Source organism: Sebastes umbrosus, chromosome 22 (assembly GCF_015220745.1).
Source record: "Sebastes umbrosus isolate fSebUmb1 chromosome 22, fSebUmb1.pri, whole genome shotgun sequence".
Classification (NCBI taxonomy): Eukaryota; Metazoa; Chordata; class Actinopteri; order Perciformes; family Sebastidae; genus Sebastes; species Sebastes umbrosus.
Genome location: NC_051290.1, coordinates 21866215 through 21890791, shown reverse-complemented (window position 1 = coordinate 21890791; position 24577 = coordinate 21866215). Strand labels below are relative to the sequence as shown.

At 42.1% G+C, this 24577-nt stretch overlaps 1 protein-coding gene across 1 annotated transcript in view; it reads left to right on the top strand.

The window, feature by feature from the left end:
• The first annotated feature begins 1246 nt into the window (after nt 1-1246).
• Nucleotides 1247-24577, top strand: part of LOC119482181 (zinc finger protein 271-like) — a 39288-nt gene continuing 15957 nt past the window's right edge. The window contains exons 1-7 of the mRNA XM_037759605.1: nt 1247-1331; nt 1859-2075; nt 3017-3140; nt 6722-7532; nt 14726-14942; nt 17698-17827; nt 19236-19784. Coding sequence (XP_037615533.1) covers nt 1963-2075; nt 3017-3140; nt 6722-7532; nt 14726-14942; nt 17698-17827; nt 19236-19784 — 1944 coding nt within the window. The 5' untranslated portion in view covers nt 1247-1331; nt 1859-1962. The remainder of the gene's footprint in view (nt 1332-1858; nt 2076-3016; nt 3141-6721; nt 7533-14725; nt 14943-17697; nt 17828-19235; nt 19785-24577) is intronic.

Below are 24577 nucleotides of genomic sequence, written 5' to 3'. Positions count from 1 at the left end.
AAACAGCCCATAGTGAGAGTGTGAGAGAGAAAAGTGTCAATTATGTGAGAGTTCTGTATAACATCTGTAGAGACCCTCCCTGTTGTATAACATCTATAGAGACCCTCCCTGTAATTTATCACACACTTTTTGGATAAAAGACATTCATGTGTTAATGAAAAGAACAAAACAAAAATATTTATGTATGTATTTATTTGTGTATTTATTTAGCCTATTTATCTTCTACTGTTACTTTGATCCTGTGCTTAAATAATGTTACACTTTTATAGAATGACCAAACTATCTTCTTGGCTTTTATTTTGACATGTTTGCCTTCACTTCCTGGTCACGTGACTGCCGTTCTCCGCTCTTCGATTCAAAACAGAAAATGACAGAAAGAAACTTGAAGAAACTAAATCGGATCGTTTTTTTAATTTGGTTTTTTCGTTTTTCGTTTGGAAACAAAAAACAAACAGAGCACCACGTGATTCCGTTTTTCGTTTGTGGTTTAAAACGAAAAAACGAAAAACCCACGTGACTTCCGTTCTTCAATTCAAAACGAATAATGAGAAAAGGAATTCGCAAAAACAAACAAACGGCCCGGTTTGGGTTCGTTTTTCATTTTTTGATTCAGAGACGAAAAACGGGAAAACGGCCGTTTCCTGGTTTTTGGTTTAAAACGAAAAAATAAAAAAACGTTTTTTCCTTTCTGAATTCCAAAGGAAAAACGGAATATCCGATGATACCCAGACCCCGGTTTGGGTTCGTTTTTCATTTTTTGATTCAGAAACGAAAAACGAGAAAACAGCCGTTTTCTCGTTTTTGGTTTAAAACGAAAAAATAAAAAAACGTTTTTTCCTTTCTGAATTCCAAAGGAAAAACGGAATATCCGATGATACCCAGACCTGATACCCAGACTTTTCATTGTAAGGTCTCTTGGGGAATACAGCAGCAAGCATATACTGTGGAATTATTACGTTTTTAAGAGAAACTGATTTAGTTAAACGAATCTAGAGTTTTTCTCTTGTCCCACACTCCAGTCCAGGTGGTGGCGGTAAAGTACTTCTAAGCTGGTTTGCCAACCGCCAATAAACACTAAAGAAGAAGAAGAAGAAGAAGAAGAAGAAGAAGAAGAAGAAGAAGAAGCAGAAGAAGAAGTTTCCCTCCTGACCTCCAGGTGGCGACTTTCTTTCACTTTAAAGTGAAAAACCAGACCGGAAGTACTTGTAACCGGAAGTGTAGTTGTCGCGTTGTGATCTGTGGTTGACGGCGGGATAGTTGTTTCGTTAGCTGACGAACATCTTTGTCCGTTTCGAGGCGGCAGAGCTGCAGGTGAACCCGCACACACTCAGGTAAACACTTTAATAATGTTTCTTTGAGCCGGAAATCAAAGTGAATATAGCGTTAGCACGCTGGGCTAGCTGCGATGCTAACCAGCTAGTTAGCCTGTTAGCTTCGGCTTGCTGCTGTGTGGCTAACTGCTAGCGTTAGCCTTAGCTCACTTTAATGTGTGCTCGTGTTATCTGATTGAACTTCCGGTTCCTTTGTGTTTTAGTCCAGTTTGAGAGGAGTTTCTCAGTTTGTCTCAGTCGCTTTGCTTCGTTTCTACAATCATCCTCAACATTTGTAAACAGGAAGTGCGTTTCTCCAAACAGCTGGTCCAAACCTGTCTCTGTGAACTGTCTCTTTAACCAGATCACACACATTGAGGCTTTTCTATGTGGTCTTTGATAGTTTCCATGGAAACCAGATCATTCCTCAGAGAAGAGCTGCAGCTGTTTTCACGCTAACATGGACCATGTTATCAGCACTACGTGGATGGGAGTAAAACCAGAGGAGACAGCAGGACCTGAATATCTCTGTGTGCTTTGATTTGTAGTGAGTCCAGGACACCAGAGTCCAGCAGTCAGAGTGGAGACCTGCTGGATCTCAGAGACCAGGACCAGGAGCCCGTTTCAGAAAGCAGCTTTAACAAACTCTGAGATGGAAAAGTTTTCGGTTCCAGAACAGCTGATCAGAGTTTGTTCAATCAAATGTGAGGATGAAAACAGCCTTCATCAATGGAGCTCTGATACTACGATTCACCATGGCAACAGGTAAATAAGAGGCAGAGCCTCCATCTGAATCCAGTCCACCTAGAGATATTAATGCATGGATATGCTGACTGTGCACATTTCTCTTTAAAAAAGTCCCAGCAGGGAAAAGTGTCAATAACACAATAAAGTTGAATTCAGTGTTGTCCATGAATTCATCTTTTAGCAGACTGACATTTCCTAAATGGACGATAAGGTGGTGAATGTGATTGTTTATTAGACTGTAGCCTACATTACATTTAAATAGATTTATTTTGCTTTAATGTGACGGGACAAAACACAGGAGCAGCAACTGAAGATGAAAAATTTCAAATCTATCCATCAGAGATAATGTGTTTGGTGATTTAAAGGTTAAATAGAGTAGATTTTAAATAGTAGACATCTATTTGGATCTTGGCTCAACAGCATTCAGTGACTTTATTTCAGCTACTTCAACAAATGTCGTCAATTTAAACACAGTTCGTGAAATGCTTAAAACCTGTTCAGACTAACTCCATTCTGCAGCTGCACCACCATCCTGCTCACTCAGAAATATTAATAGATAATCTACAATATTAGTGGAATCATGTTCCATCAGTGGGACTAGATAGAGATCATTATTCATTGATCCTACGTGTCTGAGCTTCATACTGATCTTTACTGTTTAAACTGAGATTGCACATTATGTGCAATACACATTTTAGAAGAACTGCTCTAACAGACTAACAGCTGTCTGTGTTCAGAGTCACAGTGTTATAAAGAAGAAGGACATGCAGAGGTTTTATTCTGAGCTGAGGGCAACTTGATGCTGTGTGATATTTAAATGTTCAAAGAAATGACTGACAGCACATAAAAGAGTAACTTTAGACAGTCCAGAGTAACAAATTAATATCTGACACACAGTAAACCTTCGATACAGACTGAATGAATGAGGAAATAAAACACTATCACACTTTCTGAAACAGAGACCAGGACCAGGAGCACTACAAGAGCAAAACGGAGGAGGACCAGCAGAACCCGGACCAGTGGAGCAACAAGGTCCCCAGAAGACCAGCAGCAGGCTCATCCTCTGATACCACCAATGTTCAGGTCAGTGTTCATGAATTCATGGCTTCATAATGACACTAAAGACAAGAGGAATAGTCAATAACTGAATAGATTACTGTTTAAACGACACATAACTGATGTTTTTACCAATAAAACTGTGTTGAAAAATGACACATGCGCAGGTAGAAGGAAGTTACTGCTTTTATTGTGTAGTCTGAGTAACGTGATGTCATATCCTTTTCAAAACCAAAACAAAGCCGAAGGTAGAAAGCAGAAAACGGTGGAGGGTCCGCGGGGATACGACCTGCAGCCTCACCAGTGTTTCCTCTATATGCAAGCAGCAGCACCACTGATAAAATACAACCGCCCCTGCTGAATGTTTTAAGGAGAGGAGAGGAGAGGGCTCTGTCTTATCTCTTTAGAAAGAAACATTATATTATTTTGCGCTACAGACACTTCATATCCAGGTCAATTCACACACCTGTGAGTAAAGCATATAAACAAGAATCTTTGCACTTACCTGATGTCAGCACAACGATTATAACAACAAGCACCGGGTAGATGTCAACAATGAAGCATCAATGCTGATTACTGATTCAGGATTTTCATTTGCCGAAGGAAAAGCAGTCATTCAACTTCACTTGAGTGTCACGTAGTAACGTTACAGACAGCAAACTATAGGGATATTAATCAACCGGGAATATTTGGAGCTTGGGCAGCGAGCGTGACCACCGTAACCGGAGGGGCGTTTAAACTCTTGGTTAGTAGGCAGCACAGACTCTTCCATTAAATCAGCACATTTCCTCTGTCATTAGAGGCTTCTCCCGCGCGTTTTTTTCAAACAAAATGTGTCATGATGAGTCCACAAGTGTTGTTTTTACGCTTTGTGTGGACGGTGCACACGCGTCTCCGTTCGCTCAGCGTCTCCAGGTGGACTCTTCAACCATTTATCCTTTATAATTTGAGCTATTAGGACTTTCTGCTTGTTGTTAACTAGTAGTGGTGTAACGGACCATAGTTATTCTGTACCACCATAGTGTGAAATGCAACTCAATATTGACTGATATTCAGTAAAAATATGCAATCGTGAGATCGGCATTAATGCTTTCTAGTCGTTGATCCCTGATGATTCTGTGAACATCAAATTTGTGTTGAATTCGGCAGGAGGAGAACTAGTTAATGTTGGCAGCACCAGAGCTACCAGCAACCGTAATGAGGTTCCATTGATTATGATGTGTTGACAACGGTTACATATTATACCTTTTAACACAACTAACTTAATCAGACTCTTCTTATATTGTAATTTATTCCATTGATGCTGCTCAGAGGCATCACTGTGACTGGCTTGTCTGCCGACAGGCAGCACTGAGCTACACGCTACACAGCCAAGAAAGGGCATATACTCCAATTGCCCTGAGGAGCGGGTGATTCCGCAGAAAGAAGAAGGCGGTGGCTTTGCTGTGCGAAGGCTGGGGGAGGATTCTGTTGACACCGGTCATGGTACAGGTCTTGACCTACAGCGGACCTCTTAGACCAGAGTGCTAGGAGCACATCCAGGGACACAATGCCATTGAGGCCTCCAATTACACAGGGGCTGTACAGTGCCTAATTTGTGTTTTTCAGCAAGCAAAGAAAAAACCTGTGATCGTGAAATGAGTTTAGATTGCCAACCCGTGGCGGGTGTGGGCTTATGGGTGGCATGGACAGGTCAAGGCCGGGATCAGGCTCTGGAAGAGGCATGTGCATTGTTAGGGGTCCTCTGGACTCCTGGATGATGGCAACTTGTCCGTCTGGGACTGGCAAGCTGCCTGAAGGACAAAGTGGCTGCGGGACTTCAATCTGAGCCTTAATGTGTCCACAGTGGCAGTCAATGTGAGTGGCCAGTTGATCCAAGAGGTCCTGACTGACAAGCAGGGGTTTTGTATCAAGAGTACAGATGTTAATGAGATGCTAGAAAGTCATCTCCTGAAGAGTGATTCCAACCCAAGCACTTTTTGTGATGGCAGTCTTTACTTTGCAAGTTTCAATTTACAATGGCTTACCAAGGGAGAGCATTGCTCCAGTAACCTCTGAAAAAGTGCTGGAACACACCAGGCTTATTTTGGAACCGTAGTCAAGCAGAGCAAGGGTGCTGATACAGCCCCCAATGACTACTGAGGTGTATATGTATCAGGCGTTACCCTTGCAGACATGGTTGCGTAGAAGATGAAGAATGAAGGATGTGGTTCATTAGGTGTGGCGGTCTCATGAAGTGTCGTGGGCTTCCTTAATTCCCTTCCCCAGCTTACGAAATAAACCTTGGCAGTAGAAGGGAATGGGACCTTGCCTAATCATGCTGACGGAGGACTGTCATCTGGCTTCTTAGGAGAGTCCGGCAGCACTGTTGGTTGACCGGCCGTTCCAAACTTCCTTACGTCTTTCTTAAAGCATCTGCGGATCAGATTTTCAATTTCTTGCAATCCCTCCCCTCTATGATGGTTTGGGACCTTCCCTCCTTGCTTGGGGTTCCATTCAAACTGAACCTTTCTTTTTAGTAGGAGGGTACTTTGTTGCCTTGGCCTGGTCTGTTTATGGAAGTGGCCTTGGCTACCACCCTCTTGGTTCTGTTGACTACCCTGCTGGCGAGGTGATCGGCACCCCTTGGGTGCATTCACCCAAATGCGAAGCTTTTCGTTGCCTTCAAGTGCTAGGTGGTGCTTCCCAAGGTCTGAATCCCCAGGACTCTGGCGTTGTCCTCGTATCTCCTAGCAGGGCGCTCACATGTTTCCCATGCCATTTGCACATACTTCCTGATCTCCTGCATTGTTTGACCTACTGTGCATAGTGACGTCATAATGCACACTTCTGTGGAGGTCATGCATGAACAAAGACTTAATAATTAATAATCTCTTTTACTCAGTAGTGCTGCTGGGTAAAATAAAGTCTAGAGATCTCATCAATGAAAAGGCTAGACTGAAAAAAGACTGAGACTGATCGGAGCTCTGTTTGTGTTTGTTGATGAGAGATTATCTCAGACTATGAGATGTGAAACCGTGGATGTCGGCTGATAACTAGCTAACACCAGCTAGCCGGCTGTCTGCAGATATCAGGCTGATGTCTTGTCAGCACAAACAGTGCAGATGAATTAGTAGACAGACTGTCAGTTTCTATCCTGCCTGCGCTCAAAGTGACAACCGAAGTGGATGTACTTAGTTGGAGCAGCTGGTACTGACAGTGCATGCGTAGCTGTATGAGATAAAATCTATTTTTAATTTATACATGATGACAGTAAGAGAGACAGATTTAATTAAAAAAAAGTTTAAATCTGTGCAGCAGACGTGAAGATATCCTTACTTAGTGCATGGTATGGGTCAAACTTCAACAATACTCAATAATGGGGATGTTGACTGATAATTAAGAAATGTCAAGGGGTCATCTGTGGTGATCAATCAAATGTCTACAGAGGGACACGGGCCTGCAGTTGGTTGTCACATGTAGTAGTGCATTAGTCAAACTGGAACATTGTGGGTTATGTTCCACTGACATGCTCTAAATGTCATTTATGGTTCTAGATAGTTCACTCCGCCATGGCATCTCACTGACTCTGTCTCTCTCTCTCTCTCTCTGTATGTCTGCTGCTATAGAAACGGAGAAGAAGAAAGGGACTGATTCATCAGAGAGTTCACACTGGAGAGAAACTACACAGCTGTGACCAATGTGAGAAAACGTTCACTTCAGGGAGTAACCTCAAAGTCCACCAACGCATTCACACTGGAGAGAAACCCTACAGCTGTGATGAATGTGGGGCAGCTTTCACTACATCAGGTGACCTGAAAAAGCATCAACGCATTCACACTGGAGAGAAACCCTACAGCTGTGAAGAATGTGGGGCAGCTTTCCTACAACAAAGTCATCTAAAAAGACATCAACGCATTCACACTGGAGAGAAACCGTACTGGTGTGACCAATGTGGGAAAGCTTTTTCAGATCATAGCTCCTTTAAATGCCATCAACGCATTCACAGTGGAGAGAAACCGTACTGGTGTGACCAATGTGGGAAAACTTTTTCTCGGGGTAGTTTCCTTAAAACCCACCAACGCATTCACACTGGAGAGAAACCGTACTGGTGTGTCCAATGTGGGAAAACTTTTTCAGATCATAGCTCCTTTAAATGCCATCAACGCATTCACAGTGGAGAGAAACCTTACTGGTGTGACACATGTGGGAAAACTTTTTCTGAATGTAGTTCCCTTAAAATCCACCAACGCATTCACACTGGAGAGAAACCGTACTGGTGTGACCAATGTGGGAAAACTTTTTCTCAGGGCACGAACCTTAAAACCCACCAACGCGTTCACAGTGGAGAAAAACCATACTGTTGTGACCAATGTGGTAAAACTTTTTCTCAGAGTAGTAGCCTTAAATCCCACCAACGCATTCACACTGAATCTTTTTGAATGTTTTTCGGGCCCAGCTAGCTGTTCCCTCCTGCCTCCTCCCCATGCCCTGATAGCTGTGTTGTTATATTCTGAGCTTCTCTCCACATTGAAGGCTGGCCAACAGTATATACATGTTCTAAATAGCATGTATGTTTTCATGGCTATGACTACATATTTGGACCACCAGAAACTTCCTATTGGGATTCTGTTAAGCTAACAACTCATTTTTTTATTATTCTAAAGATTTTTTTAAAAATCCTAACATAATGCAATTAATTTGCCCAAAATAAATATCAAAACCTTGTCTGATTAATATTTCAATATTGTATTCATTCATGTTGTCTTATAAACAAACAAATGACCCTATTCGTCAAATGCCTGATCAGAAAAATACTGGACCTCAAATTCAGAAGGATTGCTGTGACACAGAGATAAATTGAATCACTGTATGTCACAGCGACCCTTTCCCTGAACTGGAGAATCAGTAGTTTTACTGAAGTACTTGACTTCAAACTTAAAATGGTTTTGACATGGATTAATTGAATCACTGGACTAATAAGATCATCACTAGCAATCTGTGTGGGGCAATGAAAATAATAGAAAGGATTTACAAACTGTTACGTTAGTTTAAGCTATTTTCTCACTGATACATGGCCGTTAAAGTAAACAGAAAATATAAAACAGCCCAATAACAACGTTAGATGACGCATGCGGTGCAGAAATACATTTTAACATGGAGGTGATGATGAAACATTTAGATAATCTATTTTAAGTGACTAGTTGTGTAACAGACTGTAGCCGATTTTCAGTAAAAATATGCAATCGGGATATTTGCATTAATGCTTTCTAGTTGCCGATCCCTGATAACGCTGTGAACAACAAATCCGTGTTGAAATCGGCAGGACGAGAGCTAGTTAACGGGATGTGCCATTGAGTTACATTATGATGTGTTCAGGCTTTATTCAGTAAAACAATTGTATGGGGGGAATGTAAATGCTAATGTTATCATTATGTGGTCAAATGTAATCTTTTAAAATGTAGTTTTTGGTGAGAAACTTGAATAAATCCAGTTGTTTGAAGGAGATGTTTTCACATCAATATCAAATAGATAATAGAGAGAGAATTATGACCTGTTTAACTTCCTAACACAAGCTCTAAACAGCTTAGAATACATCATTAGAACTACTAATGCCAAAATTTTACTTTTACTATCCATCATTTCCTAATAACTTGAATTGTGTGTTTTTATGCGAATAACCACTATAGATGACAATAACAAAGTAAAAAGATAACATTTAAATTTAAAAACAACAAAAACGATCTGCAATCTGTATCTGCGGCAAAAAAACGTGATCAGTTCATCTCTAAAATTTATATTTGCTCCCTTTTCATTCTCTGCCGATCCGATTCGTGACTCAAAACCGTGATGTGATCCGAGCTGTGAGTTTTGTGATCCGTTGCTCCACTATAAGTGACTACTACTAACAGTAACACATTGAAACACGTTCTACGTGTTGATAATCCTAATACATCATGCTTTACTCGGGTCAAAAAGTCAACAGGATACGTTGCTGTCTTGACAAAACGTTCCGGGATGCTTTCTGAAGTGTTGGTGCATAACAGTGGGGCTGCTGTGATAATCCGTTTCCAATGTACAGAGTTTATAGAGCACCACGTTGTTGGGTCTCTGTCTAAAATACTTCCACTCTTTAGAGGATCGAGGCGGGGTGTTCTAGCTGCAGGTTGTTCTCCGGGGGAATGCATGCTTTGACCGGGCGCAGACATTCTTGCGATGCGCCAATGCACGTTATGCAAATCGACGTATTTTTGTAATCGATGACATTGATCACGTAAACGAATGTCCCCAGCCATAGATATAGTCAAAAGAATGATTTTCTGTGAAATAATATGTGTTTGGAATGATTCATTCCAGATGTGTTCCTATTATTGTTGTTATCTGCTTCATACATATTATCTTGTTCTCATTGTTTCATAGTTTAACATTATATTTTCCTCCTTTGTGTAGTTTTTATTGAATAATCTTTATTTTACATTTATATTCCCTGTTTTTATTTCCTATGACTGAATGTGGTTTTGAATCTGTTGATGTTCTCATTAAATTAGTCAACACAAAGAGATGCTTTGCCTCCTCATTTGAAACAGTTTCCATCAATCAGTATTTGTTGAGCTGTTGTAATTGACGTTCTCAGCATTAACATTATTTTAGGACTAAGTCATGAGCTAATTGGACTCATTATCATTAATTATCTTACACCAGTCAGATAATAAATTACCTCATTAGTTAAAGCCCACACAGCAGCTGTGACTGACATTTTAAAATGTTCCTAAAAGCAGAAGTGAATTAATAAACTTTAATAAATCTAAATATTTGTGTCTGTAGTTTGTTGTGTGTTTAAAAGTGTTTCATTTCTGTTTGTGTCGGTGTAAAGCCGATGACATCAGGTTCTTCTGTTCATTAATATTAATGAGCTCCCTCTCCTCATTGGCTACTGATAACAGTCCAATAATATGAAGTCAACACTTGTATCCAGAGAATCTGTCCATCCGTCAGCTTCACAATCACAATGTGGAGCCCTGTTCTATAAAGCCACCAAATAAGCCAGGCTTATTTCAGTTAGTCTGACTCATTTTCAGTGGATTGGTTCCACGAAGCAAATTCAACATAGTTCAAGATCAGTTACTAAAGCAACTGATGCTGGGCTAACTGTCAGGCTAAGAGTTCCTGTAACACTGACCCGACGGGAAAGCAAGGATTTTACCTCTGATGTCTTATTATTTTACTTTATCAAAAGGAACGTTTCTGGGAGTCAGCTGTAGTACAAGAGAAGCTAAAAACATTGGCACCCAACAACAGTTAAACAGAAGCCCTTACATATCTCTAAACTCACTGCCAGAAATTCCAGTTGTTTGCTAATTGATTCTGACAGAATCACTCAAACGTGAAATCTTGATTTCACAAATATGGCAACACCACCACCTTTCTTTGGTCTGTCAGCACGATAAACATTGTATCCATCAATGTTAATATCATTTCAGCCATGTTTCAAATATTACAACAATGTCCACATCTGTAGATTTAACCCATATTCTAAACATGTCCATCTTTGATAACAAGCTGTGCACATTGAGACGAATCATTTTTAGACCAGAGAGAGATTTCAAATCAGATGGCGTCTGAACACACTGCAGCTCTGGGCCCGGGTTAGGTTCCACTTTACCAGATATGAGTAACACTAAAACACTCAACCATCTCCGTTTTATGTTACATGATGAGACCTTCGACATCTCATACTTCATGTCCGACTGAGATCTCTCATTGAAAACAAAGTAGTTATTTAAAGCCAGAAGGCTTTGAAGGTCAGTAAGTCTCTGGGCACTTTTGGTGATAAGATTGTGTCCTGTGCCAACCGTACGTGTGCTTCCATACGCAAAGTTCTGCGGGCAAAATATATTGTTAGATGTACTCACCCAGGAGTGATCACCTGCTCGTAAGTCCCAAAGAGACAACGTGAAAAGTAGAGACACGAGAAACGCCATTGTCATTGTCCAGAGAGAGTGCGTACCTGTGTATGTGTGTGGGTGTGAAAGCGGGAGAGAGAGACAGGGCGAAGGAGTGCACTGCGGCCGCTGGCCGAGCAGCGCGGGTGGGGAGGCAGGTGAGAACCTGAGAGCTGGCGAGAAGGCCGCTGGCAGAGCGGTCCAGACGGGGAGAGGAGATGCGGTGGCAGGGCCAGGTGGAGAGGCCAGGCAGGTGGAGACTGAGAGGCGCAGGAGGACCCAGTAGAGTTGCAGGATTGGGTTCCGAAGATCGTAAAAGTTTATGTCCCAATTAAATGGACCAGAAAAGAGATATCCACTCTCTTTGCAGAAATAATGAGTGCATATGCACTATTAAAAACTTTGCTTCATTTAACTATGAATTTAAAAAGAATAAGAAGGTTCTTAGTAAAAACAGACGATACTTAACACTGACATGGACTGACATGTGTGGTGGCAGTTTCTATTAAAACAAGACACAAACCAACGTAACAACTTGTCTTTCAGTGAATTTAATAAAAAGGGATACATTAATAACTAAAACATCTGCAGATGGACTGCAGATGGACTCACGAGCACAGCCACCTGTTGTGGACTGTGGCAAGTGAGCCCCGAATACAAAGAGTAGTCAGTATTTATACATTTAAAGCATAACACGAAGATAAGTGCAAAGAAGAAAAGAAGAGAAGGATAGAAAGTGTATCAATGCGTCAGCACACAGCAGACAACAGATCATCACAAGACATAACAAGTATTCCAGCAATCTGTTGTTTGCAGTTACAGAGATCTAAAATGTCAGGTCACTGTCCTATGGTGACGAAGATGAACATGTGAGGCCCTGAGATTATCTAAAGGTACAGTGTTAAACTGCAGATATGAAAATTGCCATTACAAATGTTTTCAGAAACATCTTGTAATGAACTGTTTAGCTGTAAAATGAGAAAGTTTACTCCGGCTGGTGGGGGGTGCTTGGTATTTCATCTGATCTCAACATGGCGGCCAGGTCACAAATTTTCTCATTTTATAGCTAAACAGTACACTAAGGCCCAAATCCAGTCCGGTCCCTACACCTTCCCACTCTGTGACGGAGTGAACTCCGTTTATAGTCACACTCACAGCTCAATTAAGCGCTTTCTTTAAGGTGGAGGGTATCAATACAGCAGCTCGCTTTGGGACCAACTTCCCTCTCTTCAGCAAGGAAACTATTGTCTAAATAAATATCATGTAATATACATATATAAACTGGGGAAAAAAAGTTCGGAAACTTGTGTTTGGTGGATTATTTCTCTGTTGTTACAATGCTAATTGGCATTGTATTTTACATGGTTGGAAAGCCTGTTTTGAGTTGTCACAACAGCCTGGCACCTCCTCCTCATGCTGGTCACCAACCTGGTCACACGTTGCTGTGGGATGGCGTTCCATTCCGCAACCAGGACTCGTTGCAGGTCAGCCAGCGTGGTTGTGTTGGTCATTCTAACGCGTACAGCACGTCCAAGCTGATCCCACAAGTGTTGAATTGGGTTGAGGTCTGGACTCTTGGCAGGCCGTTCCATTCTCTCTACTCCCACATTAAGGAGGTAGTCTGTGATAACCCTGGCTCTGTGGGGGCGAGCGTTGTCATCTTGGAGGATGAAGTTAGGTCCCAGATTGTGGAGATATGGGATCGCCACTGGCTGCAGAATCTCATCCCGATATCTCACTGCATTGAGATGGCCTTCAATGATGACAAGCCTTGTTTGCCAGTGAGGGAGATGCCGCCCCACACCATGACACTGCCCCCACCAAAAGCTGTTACTCCATCAATGCAACAATCAACATAGCGTTCTCCGTGTCGTCTCCACACTTTGACCCTGCCATCGAACTTTGGCAGACAGAACCTGGACTCATCACTGAACATGACATTCCCCCACATGTTCAGGTTTCATTGTCTGTGTTGTCGACACCAGCGCAAACGGGCCTGACGGTGAAGGGCAGTCATTGTATGCTTCCTGGTAGCCTTATGAGAATACACTGTTTACCATTGGCAGAGCATTTTGGCAAATTTTTCTTGGGCGCTACCGACATAATCAGCTGTGCTGCTCATCCCACAAATGCATGTTCCTTACAAGTTGGACATCATTGTGAAGGTAAATAAACAGGCTTTACAACGATGTAAAATACAATGCCAATTAGCATTGTAACAACAGAGAAATAATCCACCAAACACAAGTTTCCAAACTTTTTTTCCCAGCATATATATACACAGAAATGTATGTATCTAAACAGAGAAATTCTAAGAAAATATAAATAACAAATATGTATAATAACAATCCAAATAATGCTGAAAACTAGGATAGATCAATAAGTGTGTAAACATTCAGCCTAATAAATAATGTCCAGGGTTTAAAAGACACCATAGTCATATTCTGGGTTATTAAATAATGAACTCACAATCAGAATATCAATAACTACAGACGCTAATAATAATGAATAAATAATGTAAAGATATTGTACCAGTAGAGTTGGTTCCTGGTCCTCTAAGCAGGACTCAGTCCACTTTAGAAATACAGACTGCAGCTGTTATTCACGTGCAGGTGTTTGTTAAACAGGTAACAGACTACAGAGAGGAAACACTGCTGCTCTGCCAATGATAACTGTGTTTTTATTAGTATTAGATCAGTTCAGACATAAACTCCATCTAAAGTCTCTACAGCTGTTAAAGCCGACTGACAGCTGATCCAGCTGTGATCAGCTGCTGCTGTCATCAGAAACAGACGTCGCTTCACGTGACGCTTCAGAGGAAACGAGGTCTCATTTCCTCGTTTCCTCTGTCCTTGCATGGTTTCCTTGCGTCTCTCCAAGCTTCCCTGGTGGGAGGGACTAAGGCGCAAGTGAGGGAAACGTGGATGCAATTAAGAGAATTGGGATGTACCCCATGTGTAATACCTGTTGTTTCCCTCCTGATCTCCAGGTGGCGACTTTTTTTCACTTTAAAGTGAAAAACCAGACCGGAAGTACTTGTAACCGGAAGTGTAGTTGTCTCGTTGTGATCTCGGGCTGGCGGCGGGATAGTTGTTCCGTTAGCTAACGAGCATCTTTGTCCGTTTCGAGGCGGCAGAGCTGCAGGTGAACCCGCACACACTCAGGTAAACACTTTAATAATGTTTCTTTGAGCCGGAAATCAAAGCGAATATAGCGTTAGCACGCTGGGCTAGCTGCGATGCTAACAGCTGGTTAGCCTGTTAGCTTCGGCCTGCTGCTGTGTGGCTAACTGCTAGCGTTAGCCTTAGCTCACTTTAATGTGTGCTCGTGTTATCTGATTGAACTTCCGGTTCCTTTGTGTTTTAGTCCAGTTTGAGAGGAGTTTCTCAGTTTGTCTCAGTCGCTTTGCTTCGTTTCTACAATCATCCTCAACATTTGTAAACAGGAAGTGCGTTTCTCCAAACAGCTGGTCCAAACCTGTCTCTGTGAACTGTCTCTTTAACCAGATCACACACATTGAGGCTTTTCTATGTGGTCTTTGATAGTTTCCATGGAAACCAGATCATTCCTCAGAGAAGAGCTGCAGCTGTTTTCAAGCTAACATGGACCATGTTATCAGCACTACGTGGATGGAAGTAAAACCAGAGGAGACAGCAGGACCTGAATATCTCTGTGTGCTTTGATTTGTAGTGAGTCCAGGACAACAGAGTCCAGCAGTCAGAGTGGAGACCTGCTGGATCTCAGAGACCAGGACCAGGAGCCCGTTTCAGAAAGCAGCTTTAACAAACTCTGAGATGGAAAAGTGTTCGGTTCCAGAACAGCTGATCAGAGTTTGTTCAATCAAATGTGAGGATGAAAACAGCCTTCATCAATGGAGCTCTGATACTACGATTCACCATGGCAACAGGTAAATAAGAGGCAGAGCCTCCATCTGAATCCAGTCCACGTAGAGATATTAATGCTGACTGTGCACATTTCTCTTTAAAAAAGTCCCAGCAAGGAAAAGTGTCAATAACACAATAAAGTTGAATTCAGTGTTGTCCATGAATTCATCTTTTAGCAGACTGACATTTCTTAATGGATGATAAAGTGGTGAATGTGAGCATGTATTAGACTGTAGCCTACATTACATTTAAATAGATTTATCATGACAACACTTTTTTTTGCATTGTATTGCAGATCATATTTGACCCCATAATCTGAGCATATATTCAGCAGCTGGTGAAACCCAGCACTGCTAGAAGAGATAGTAGCCAGATCGTCGGCATACATAAAATGGTTTATCAGGGTGTTACCAATCATACAGCCTGTTTTACAGGGTCTTAGTTGGTCAGATAACCCTCCTGTCGTACTCCATTACCAACACCAAAGGGATCGGAGACTCTATTGCCCCATTTGACCTGCATATTCTGGTTGACATACCAATATGCCAAGATTCTTATAATGCTGTCAGGACGTCCCTTTGACTCAATTTCAGAAACAACTTTTGGTGATTTACTTGGTCGAAAGCCTGAGATGCATCTATAAAACCGGTTACAACAGAGGAGTTTTGCCTTCTATAGCTTTCGGCTAATTCTTTCGAGGATTGATACACAAATCAGTACCATGCTTAGCCTTGAAGCCAAACTGGTTGTCTGTGGTACCAAGATATTTACATAAACAATCTAATAAAATCCTCTCGAAGAGAAGACTTTAGATACCACATTGGCTAGTGCAATTGGCCTATAATTATCCAGGCTCCCAACCTTGCCATCTCTGTCATTGATGACTGGCACAAGAGTAACAGCAAAGATAGTAATCATATCATATCCATAAATGGTCGATAGTAAACAGCTATTAAATAATAAGAATATTAATAATATCAACTATATATTTTTTTATCACGCTGGCATTGGATCGGTATCCGCAGATACTGCAAGTTCAGGTATCCGTATCGAGAAAGAAAAAATGGTAATAGAACATCTCTGTGAAGAATATACATCGATCAGCCATAACATTATGACAGCATGGGCACCGTGACCGGTCTGCGGCTACGCAGCCCCATACACAACAAACTGCGATGCACTGTGTGTGTTCTGACACCTTTCTATCAGAACAAGCATTAACTTTTTCAGCAGTTTGAGCTACAGTAGCTCTTCTATTGGATCAGACAACATGGCCCAGCTTCCGCTCCCCACGTGCATCAATGAGCCTCGGGTCTGACCCTGTCGCCGGTTCACTGGTTTTCCTTCCTTGGAGCACTTTTGGTAGGTCCTGACCACTGCAGACCGGGAACATCCCACAAGAGCTGCAGTTCTGGAGATGCTCTGACCCAGTCGTCTAGCCATTACAATTTGGCCCATGTCAAGGTCGCTAACATCCTTACGCTTGCCCATTTTTCTGCTTCCAACACAAAGTTCAAAGTTCAAAATGTTCACTTGCTGCCTAATATATCCCACCCACTGCCAGGTGCCATTGTAACGAGATAATCAATGTTATTCACTTCACCTGTCAGTGGTCTTAATGTTATGATCGGTGTAAAGGTAAATAATGGTAAAGTGATGAGCTCAGGAGTTCAAGAGTTCAGCAGTCTTTTGGCCTGCTGGATGAAGCTGTCCCTGAGCCTGGTTGTCTGGGATCGAATGCTGCAGTACCGTCTCCCAGACGGCAGCAGGCAGAACAGGTTGTGGCTGGGGTGGTTGGGGTCCGTAATAATCCTGTTGCCCTTCTTCCTACACCACTGGGTGTAGAGGTCCTCCATGGATAGCAACACTGTCCTGGTGATGTGCTGTACAGTTTTCACCACCCTCTGTAGAGCGCTACGGTTGAGGGTGGTGCAACTGCCATACCAGGCGGTGATGCAGCCGGTCAGGATACTCTCGATGGTGCACCTGTAGAGTATCCTGGAGTCCATGTTGAACCTCCTCAGCCTGCGGAGGAAGAAGGATGGCTGTCTTGCCGTCTTGATGATGGTGTCTATGTGATGAGTCCAGGTCAGGTCCTCACTGATGTGAACCCTGAGGAACCTGAAGCTGCTGACTCTCTCCACTGTAGTCCCGTTGATGGAGATGGGGGCGTGTCCTTCTCCCTGTCTCTTCCTGTAATCCACAATCAGCTCCTTTGTTTTGCTGACGTTGAGATGGAGGTTGTTGTCCTGGCACCAAGATGTCAGGGCTCTGACCTCCTCTCTGTTGGCCATCTCGTCGCCGTCTGTGATCAAGCCAATGACGGTTGTGTCGTCAGTAAACTTAATGATGGTGTTGGAGCTGTGTGTGGCCACGTAGTCATGTGTGAACAGGGAGTGCAGGAGAGGGCTGAGCATGCAGCCCTGAAGGGCGCCAGTGTTGAGAGTCGGGATGGAGGATGTGGTGGTGCTTATCCAAACAACATGGGTTCTGCCCGTCAGGAAGTTCAGGATCTGTCTGATGGAACTGCTCTAACAGACTGACAGCTGTCTGTGTTCAGAGTCAGTGTTATATAGAAGGACATGCAGAGGTTTTATTCTGAGATGAGGGCAACTTGATGCTGATGGATATTTGAATGTTCAAAGAAATGACCGAAAGCACATAATAGAGTAACTTTAGACAGTCCAGAGTAACAAACTAATATCTGACACACAGTAAACCTTCGATACGGACTGAATGAAGGAGGAAATAAAACACTCACCACACTTTCTGAAACAGAGACCAGGACCAGGACCAGGAGCACTACAAGAACGAAATGGAGGAGGACCAGCAGAACCCGGACCAGCGGAGCAACAAGGTCCCCAGAAGACCAGCAGCAGGCTCGTCCTCTGATACCACCGATATTCAGGTCAGTGTTCATGACTTTATTGCTTCATAACGACATTAAAGACACGAGGAAGAGTCAATAACTCTTCGTAAACATCATGGTGAACGAGACGGGGCCGGTGTTTCAAGACGGGTGGGTTTGGGACATCGCCACAGAAACCCTGACACAATGAGGACAGTCCACTCCGGTTGACAGTCGTGCCCGGAGCAGCGGACTATCCATCACCGGAGGGAGATGGATAGAGAGCCCTCTCTCAACAGCCCTGCGGGAGCCCGGAACCACTTTCACCCCAGGCCCCGGGCCTCTCCGAGCTGAACTAGAGCAGTGTGCAGACCGTTGCGGAGGAAACACACCTGTTGAGGACCAGCCAGCCCACCCACTGAGAAGTGTAAAAGTATTTCCGGTTCATTATTAAACTGTTCAGGCACACATGTAGAGGCGAATGGAGCGGCTTTCACAAACGCAGACGGCTGCTTGCAACGGCACTTATAAACCCCAGCTGGTGATATAAAACTATATTAAAACACTTGACGGCAGGGAAAAAGAGTTTGTTGACTTTAGTAATGTTTTTGCTGTTGTGGCGAAAACATTACCAGCAGTAACACTGTCGCTCCTGCTGTGCAGCGATCCAGCCGAAAACCAAAACAGACGGCTCGTTTCTTCTTCTTTGGCAGTTTTGACAGTACCTTTCCTGGTTCACTGTGCTGATTATGACACAGCACCAACACAACAGCGTAATGCCTCAATTGCAGTTACAAATGACAGCAATCCATCAAGTGCAATGCATATTAGAAACTAGTGTTTTCCTTGAAGACACCCATCAGAGTTTGTTGAGAGCTGGAGGCGGGGCGAAATATGGACGGAGGTGGCCGCCTTGGAATTCTCTATGCAGGAAAAACCCTGAATAGGCATTAATAATAAAGGGGCACCACCCTGGGACCAATAACTGAACCCTTGATGAAGTCCTAAAAAGGGTTATTCATTCAAAATGTCAGTATTTAAAGACTACTTTATTTTTATGAGGTGAATGGAGAAGAAGATAATCTGAGCACTGACTATCACAACCACCTGCTCAGGTACGCCGTGCAGGTGCGCCACACTACCTGCTCAGGTACGACATGCACTACGCTGTACAGTACCTGCTCACCTACACCATGCACTATCATTATACATGAGACGGTGTAATTACTACAGCGATGGAAATTAGGGAATTAGGAAATGTCATGGGGGCGTCTGTGGTGATCAATCAAATGTCTACAGAGGTACACGGCCCTGCAGTTGGTTGTCACAGCTGCATTAGTCAGACTGGAACATTGTGAGTTATGTTCCACAGACATGCTCTAAATGTTATTTATGGTTTTAGATAGGTCACTCCACCATGGCATCTCACTGACTCTCTCTCTCTCTCTATGTATGTCTGTTCTTATAGAAACAGAGAGGAAGAAAGGGACTGATTCATCAGAGTGTTCACACTGGAGAGAAACTACACAGCTGTGACCAATGTGAGAAAACTTTCACTTCGGGGAGGAATCTCAAAGTCCACCAACGCATTCACACTGGAGAGAAACCTTACCGCTGTGATGAATGTGGGACAGCTTTCATACAACAGAGTAACCTAAAAACACATCAACGCATTCACACTGGAGAGAAACCCTACAGCTGTGATGAATGTGGGGCAGCTTTCATACAACAGAGTAACCTAAAAACACATCAACAAATTCACACAGGAGAGAAACCGTACTGGTGTGACCAATGCGGGAAAACGTTTTCTCAGCCTTGTTCCCTTAAAACCCACAAACGCATTCACAGTGGAGAGAAACCATACTGGTGTGACCAATGTGGGAAAACTTTTTCTCAGGGTGCTCACCTCAAAGGCCACCAACGCATTCACACTGGAGAGAAACCATACTGGTGTGACCAATGTGGTAAAACTTTTTCTCGGTCTGATCACCTTAAAGCCCACCAACGCATTCACACTGTATAGTTTTGAACATTTCTCAGAGCCTAGCTAGCTGTTTCCTCCTGCCTCCTCCCCATGCCCTGATAGCTGTGTTGTTATATTCTAAGCTTCTCTCCACATTGAAGTCTGACCGACAGTAAATTTGTGTTCTAAAGAGCATGATTGTTTTCGTGGCTATGACTACATACTTGGACCACCAAAAACTTCCCAGTCAGACTCCGTTATGTGGCTGAACTGTCAGAACATCTGGAAGAGTCTTCCAATCACAAAGAAGGACTAGTGCAGAACATTGATATCAGGGACAGTTGCACGAGCCTCCTACAATTTTGCAAATTAATTGACTCGATCAGATTCAGTGACAACAAGTTATGAATATGACCACCTGTTATCATGTGACTGTGCTGGATTAGCGTCATGTGACGATAGTTGAGGAAGGTTAAGTGCTGAAGAAGGCTATGGGATATTGTCAGGGTTGTGCCGAACAAGTATTTTTTTATTGATTAGTCTTTTCAATTAGTCGAATAATCTAACGAGTAATTTATTGATTATCCTAATGATTTTTTTTTTTAAATCCTAACATAACACATAACAATAAATTTACCCAAAATAAATATCCAGTTGTTTGAAGGAGATGTTTTCACATCAATATAAAATAGATAATAGAGAGAGAATTATGACCTGTTTAACTTCCTAACACAAGCTTAGAATACATAATTAGAAATACTAATGCCAAGATTTTTTCATCTCTAAAATTTATATTTGCTCCCTTTTCATTTTTTGCCGATCCAACCCGTGACTGAAAACCGTGATGTGATCCGAGCTGTGAGTTTTTTTTTGTTTTTTTTTATTTTTTTGGGGGCATTTTCCATTTTTTATGACAGGACAGTGGATAGAGTCTTGAAAGGGGGGAGAGAGAGAGTGGATGCGGAAAGGGCCACAGGCCGGATTCGAACCCGGGCCGCCGCGGTCAGGACCAAGCCTTAATACATGGACGCCCGCTCTACCAACTGAGCTAACCCAGGCGCCCCCGAGCTGTGAGTTTTGTGATCCGTTGCTCCCCTATAAGTGACTACTACTAACAGAAACACATTAACACATGTTATATTTGTTGATAATCCTAATACATCATACTTTGCTGGGGTCAAAAAGTCAACAGGATATGTTGCTGTCTAGACAAAGCGCTCCGGGATGCTTTCTGAAGTGTTGATGCATAACAGTGGTGCTGCTGTGATAAACCATTTCCAACGTGCAGAGTTTACAGAGCACCACGTTGTTGGATCTGTGCCTAAAATACTTCCACTCTTTAGAGGATCGTGGGCGAGGTGTTCTAGCTTCAGCTTGTTCTCCGGGGGAATGCATGCTTTGACCGGGCGCAGACATTCTTGCGACGCACCGATGCACGTTATGCAAATCGACGTATTTTTGTAATCAATGACGTTGATCACGTCGACGAATGGCCCCAGCCATAGATATGGTCAAAAGAATGATTTTCTGTGAAATAATGAGTTTAGAATGATTTATTCCAGATGTGTTCACCATTATTGTTTTTATCTGCTTCATACATATTCTCTTGTTCTCATTGTTTCATAGTTCAACATTATATTTTACTCCTTTGTGTAGTTTTCATTGAATAATCTTTATTTTACATTTATATTCCCTGTTTTTATTTTTTATGACTGAATGTGGTTTTGAATCTGTTGATGTTTTCATTAAATTAGTCGACACAAAGAGGTGCTTTGACTCCTCATTTGTTGAGCTGTTGTAATTGGTGTTCTCAGCATTTACATTGTTTTTGGATTAAGTCATGAGCTAATTGGACTCATCATTAATGATCTTATACCAGGCAGATGATAAATGGCCTCAGTAGTTATAATAATAATAATAATAATAAAACAATTTGGCTTCACTGATCATTGAAGGGTACCTACAAATGTGGCTTTTGCAACCATTGTGCCAATATAAAGGAGTGTAAACAATTCAGTGACCTTAAGACTCATAAGGTGTATGACATTAAAACGTTCATTAACTGTAACACTACTTTTGTTGTGTACCGTTTCTCCTGTACCTGTGATTGTTTTTACATAAGCCGGACAAAGACGATTGAAAGATAGAGTCTCTGAGCATAAGTATGCTATCAGAAAAGTTAATTTAAATTACCCTATGGCTAAGCACTTTTATAAAATACATAATAGCAATCCAGACAGCCTTATGGTTGAAGGCCTGGAAACCATCAAAAAGAACATTTGGTGGTGATCGACAGAAATTATTACTGCGGAGAGAAACTTTTTACATACACCAAATGAAGGCCACAGGACTAAATGAAGAAATTGATTTTAATCCGTTTTTGTAGAGGCTCTTAAGCATGTGTTCTGGTACTGTTGCCATAAATGGTTATATATTGTTACTTATTTACTTTTTTCTGTCTTATCTGTATATTTATGTTTTCTTATTTAGTTTTCATTCATTTCTCTGCTTTCTTGACATCCTGTAGAGCCATCTAGTGACCACATTTTGCACTTGTCACCTGAGAGTTTATTGGCGTCTTGCTCAGGTGTTTGCAATCATCAATTGTCTGCAATCACCTTGTACTCACAAAAGGGAAAACAGTGTGCTGAGGGTTACACCCTGAAGAATGCTGTTTGTGCTGCTACGCGTGGGTTGTTTCCCATCTCTTTCTGAACATGTACCAGCACTGTTTTTAGCATTTCATCATGATATAGCCATTTGAATAAAGGTTTTTTATTTTTTGCCAGAAGAGTGCCTTGGATTCCCCCCTTTTTAACCTTTGTGTACCCCACCAAAAGAGCACCTTCATCACACTGATTTGAACTTCTGAGCACTCTGGACTTTTTCCCTTTTTTGTTTATATATATATATATATATATATATATATATATCATTGGGTGAGCCTGGGACGCCGGGAATAACTGTTGAACCCTCTGGAGGTGTCGTGGGCCAATCAGCGAAACAGCGAGGAAAGAGGGCACACACTTGATAACCCAGAAGATGCCATCGCTCACTTGACCACCCTACTGAGTCTAGGCAGCAGGCCTATGGGTGTGCAACTGAAGGGATCCAACAACTAGTCCTATAGAACAGATTTACCACAAACATTCAACATCAACACATCTGGAGATACGTGGTTTTCACTCGATAGGAAGGGGATGAAAAACTGTCATCTGTACAGTAACTAAAGCTGTCAGATAAATGTAATAGAGTAAAAAGTACAATATTTCCCTATGAGATGTAGTGGAGGAGAAGTAGGAAGTACCAGGAAATGGAAATACTCAAGTAAAGTAGCTTGAAATTAGTACAGTACTAAAGTACTAAATGTATTTAGTTCCATTCCACCATTGAATATAATAACGTTGAATAATAAAATCCTGTGTACCTGTTTGGTCCCTCCTGACCTCCAAGTGGCGACTTTCTTTCACTTTAAACTGAAAAAAAAATCAGACCGGAAGTACTTGTAACCGGAAGTGTGGTTGTCTCGTTGTGATCTCTGGCTGGCGGCGGGATAGTTGTTGCCTAATTGAGTATAAAAAAACTCAGGGCAAGGGCCAGGAGGATTATAAAGGAAGCAAAGAGGGAAAGCTGGCGCAAATTTTGCAATATGTTAGGGCCACAAACGGAGGTTAGAAAGTTGTGGGCGTTAGTGCGTCGAATGGCAGGAGTATACAGGGCAGCCACAGTGCGAATACTACAATTTGAGGGGCAGGAAGCAGTTGACAGCAAAGCTAAGGCAGACATGCTGGCTAAAACATTTAAAACAGCACACAGTTCGGAGAATATAAGTTCAGAAAGTAAAAAGAAGAGTAAGGAAAAGATGTAAAATGAAAAGTTCAAGCTTGAGTATAATAATGGCAATTCAAATGTAATGAATACCTTCTTTTCTCTGCAAGAGATTAAACAAGCCATTCAAAAAGGTAGAGACACAGCACCTGGAAGGGATGGGCTAGAGTACCAGATATTTCATCATCTGGATGATCTGGTACCAGAAGAGATATTGGCACTTATCAATACAGTATGGGAACAAGGACATCTGCCAAAAGAATGGAAACACTCAACGGTTATACCGTTGCAGAAACCTGGTAAAATAGGAAATTAACCTGGTTCCTAGCGCCCTAATGCACTCACGGCTGTGCTATGTAAGATTATGGAACGTATGATCACAGATAGACTTGTGTACATGCTCGAGAAACAGGGCTATTTTGTCCCATATCAGAGTGGTTTCAGGGTTGGAAGATCCACTATGGACTCTGTGCTAGTGCTGGATTTTGACATCAAGAAGGCCTTAGCAAATAAAGAAGTCGTAGTGGGTGTGTTTCTCGATATTAAGAAAGCGTATGATATGTTGTGGAAAGAAGGGTTGGTGATAAAACTGTATGTTGCTGGGATAAGAGGTAGAATGCTGAACTGGATCAAGGATTTTTTGAGAGGCCGTACAATTCAAGTAAGAGTAGGTGGGGCTATGTCCTGCGAAGAAAATGTAGTGAATGGGACCCCCGAGGGAAGTGTAATAAGTCCAGTTTTATTCAATATAATGATAAATGATATGTTTTGTAAAGTGGGAAATGGTTTTGGTGTATCTCTATTTGCTGATGATGGGGCCATATGGAAAAGGGGTCGAATATATGAACATATTTTTAAGCAGTTACAACATGCTTTGGACAGAGTAGTGACATGGGCAGAGGAATGGGGTTTTAAAATTGCAGTTGCCTAGACAAAATATATGAGCTTTGGTTTAAAAAAGAAAGCACCACAGCAGGAATTGAAATGGGAGAAACCACATTATAGCTGAGGAGGAGCAA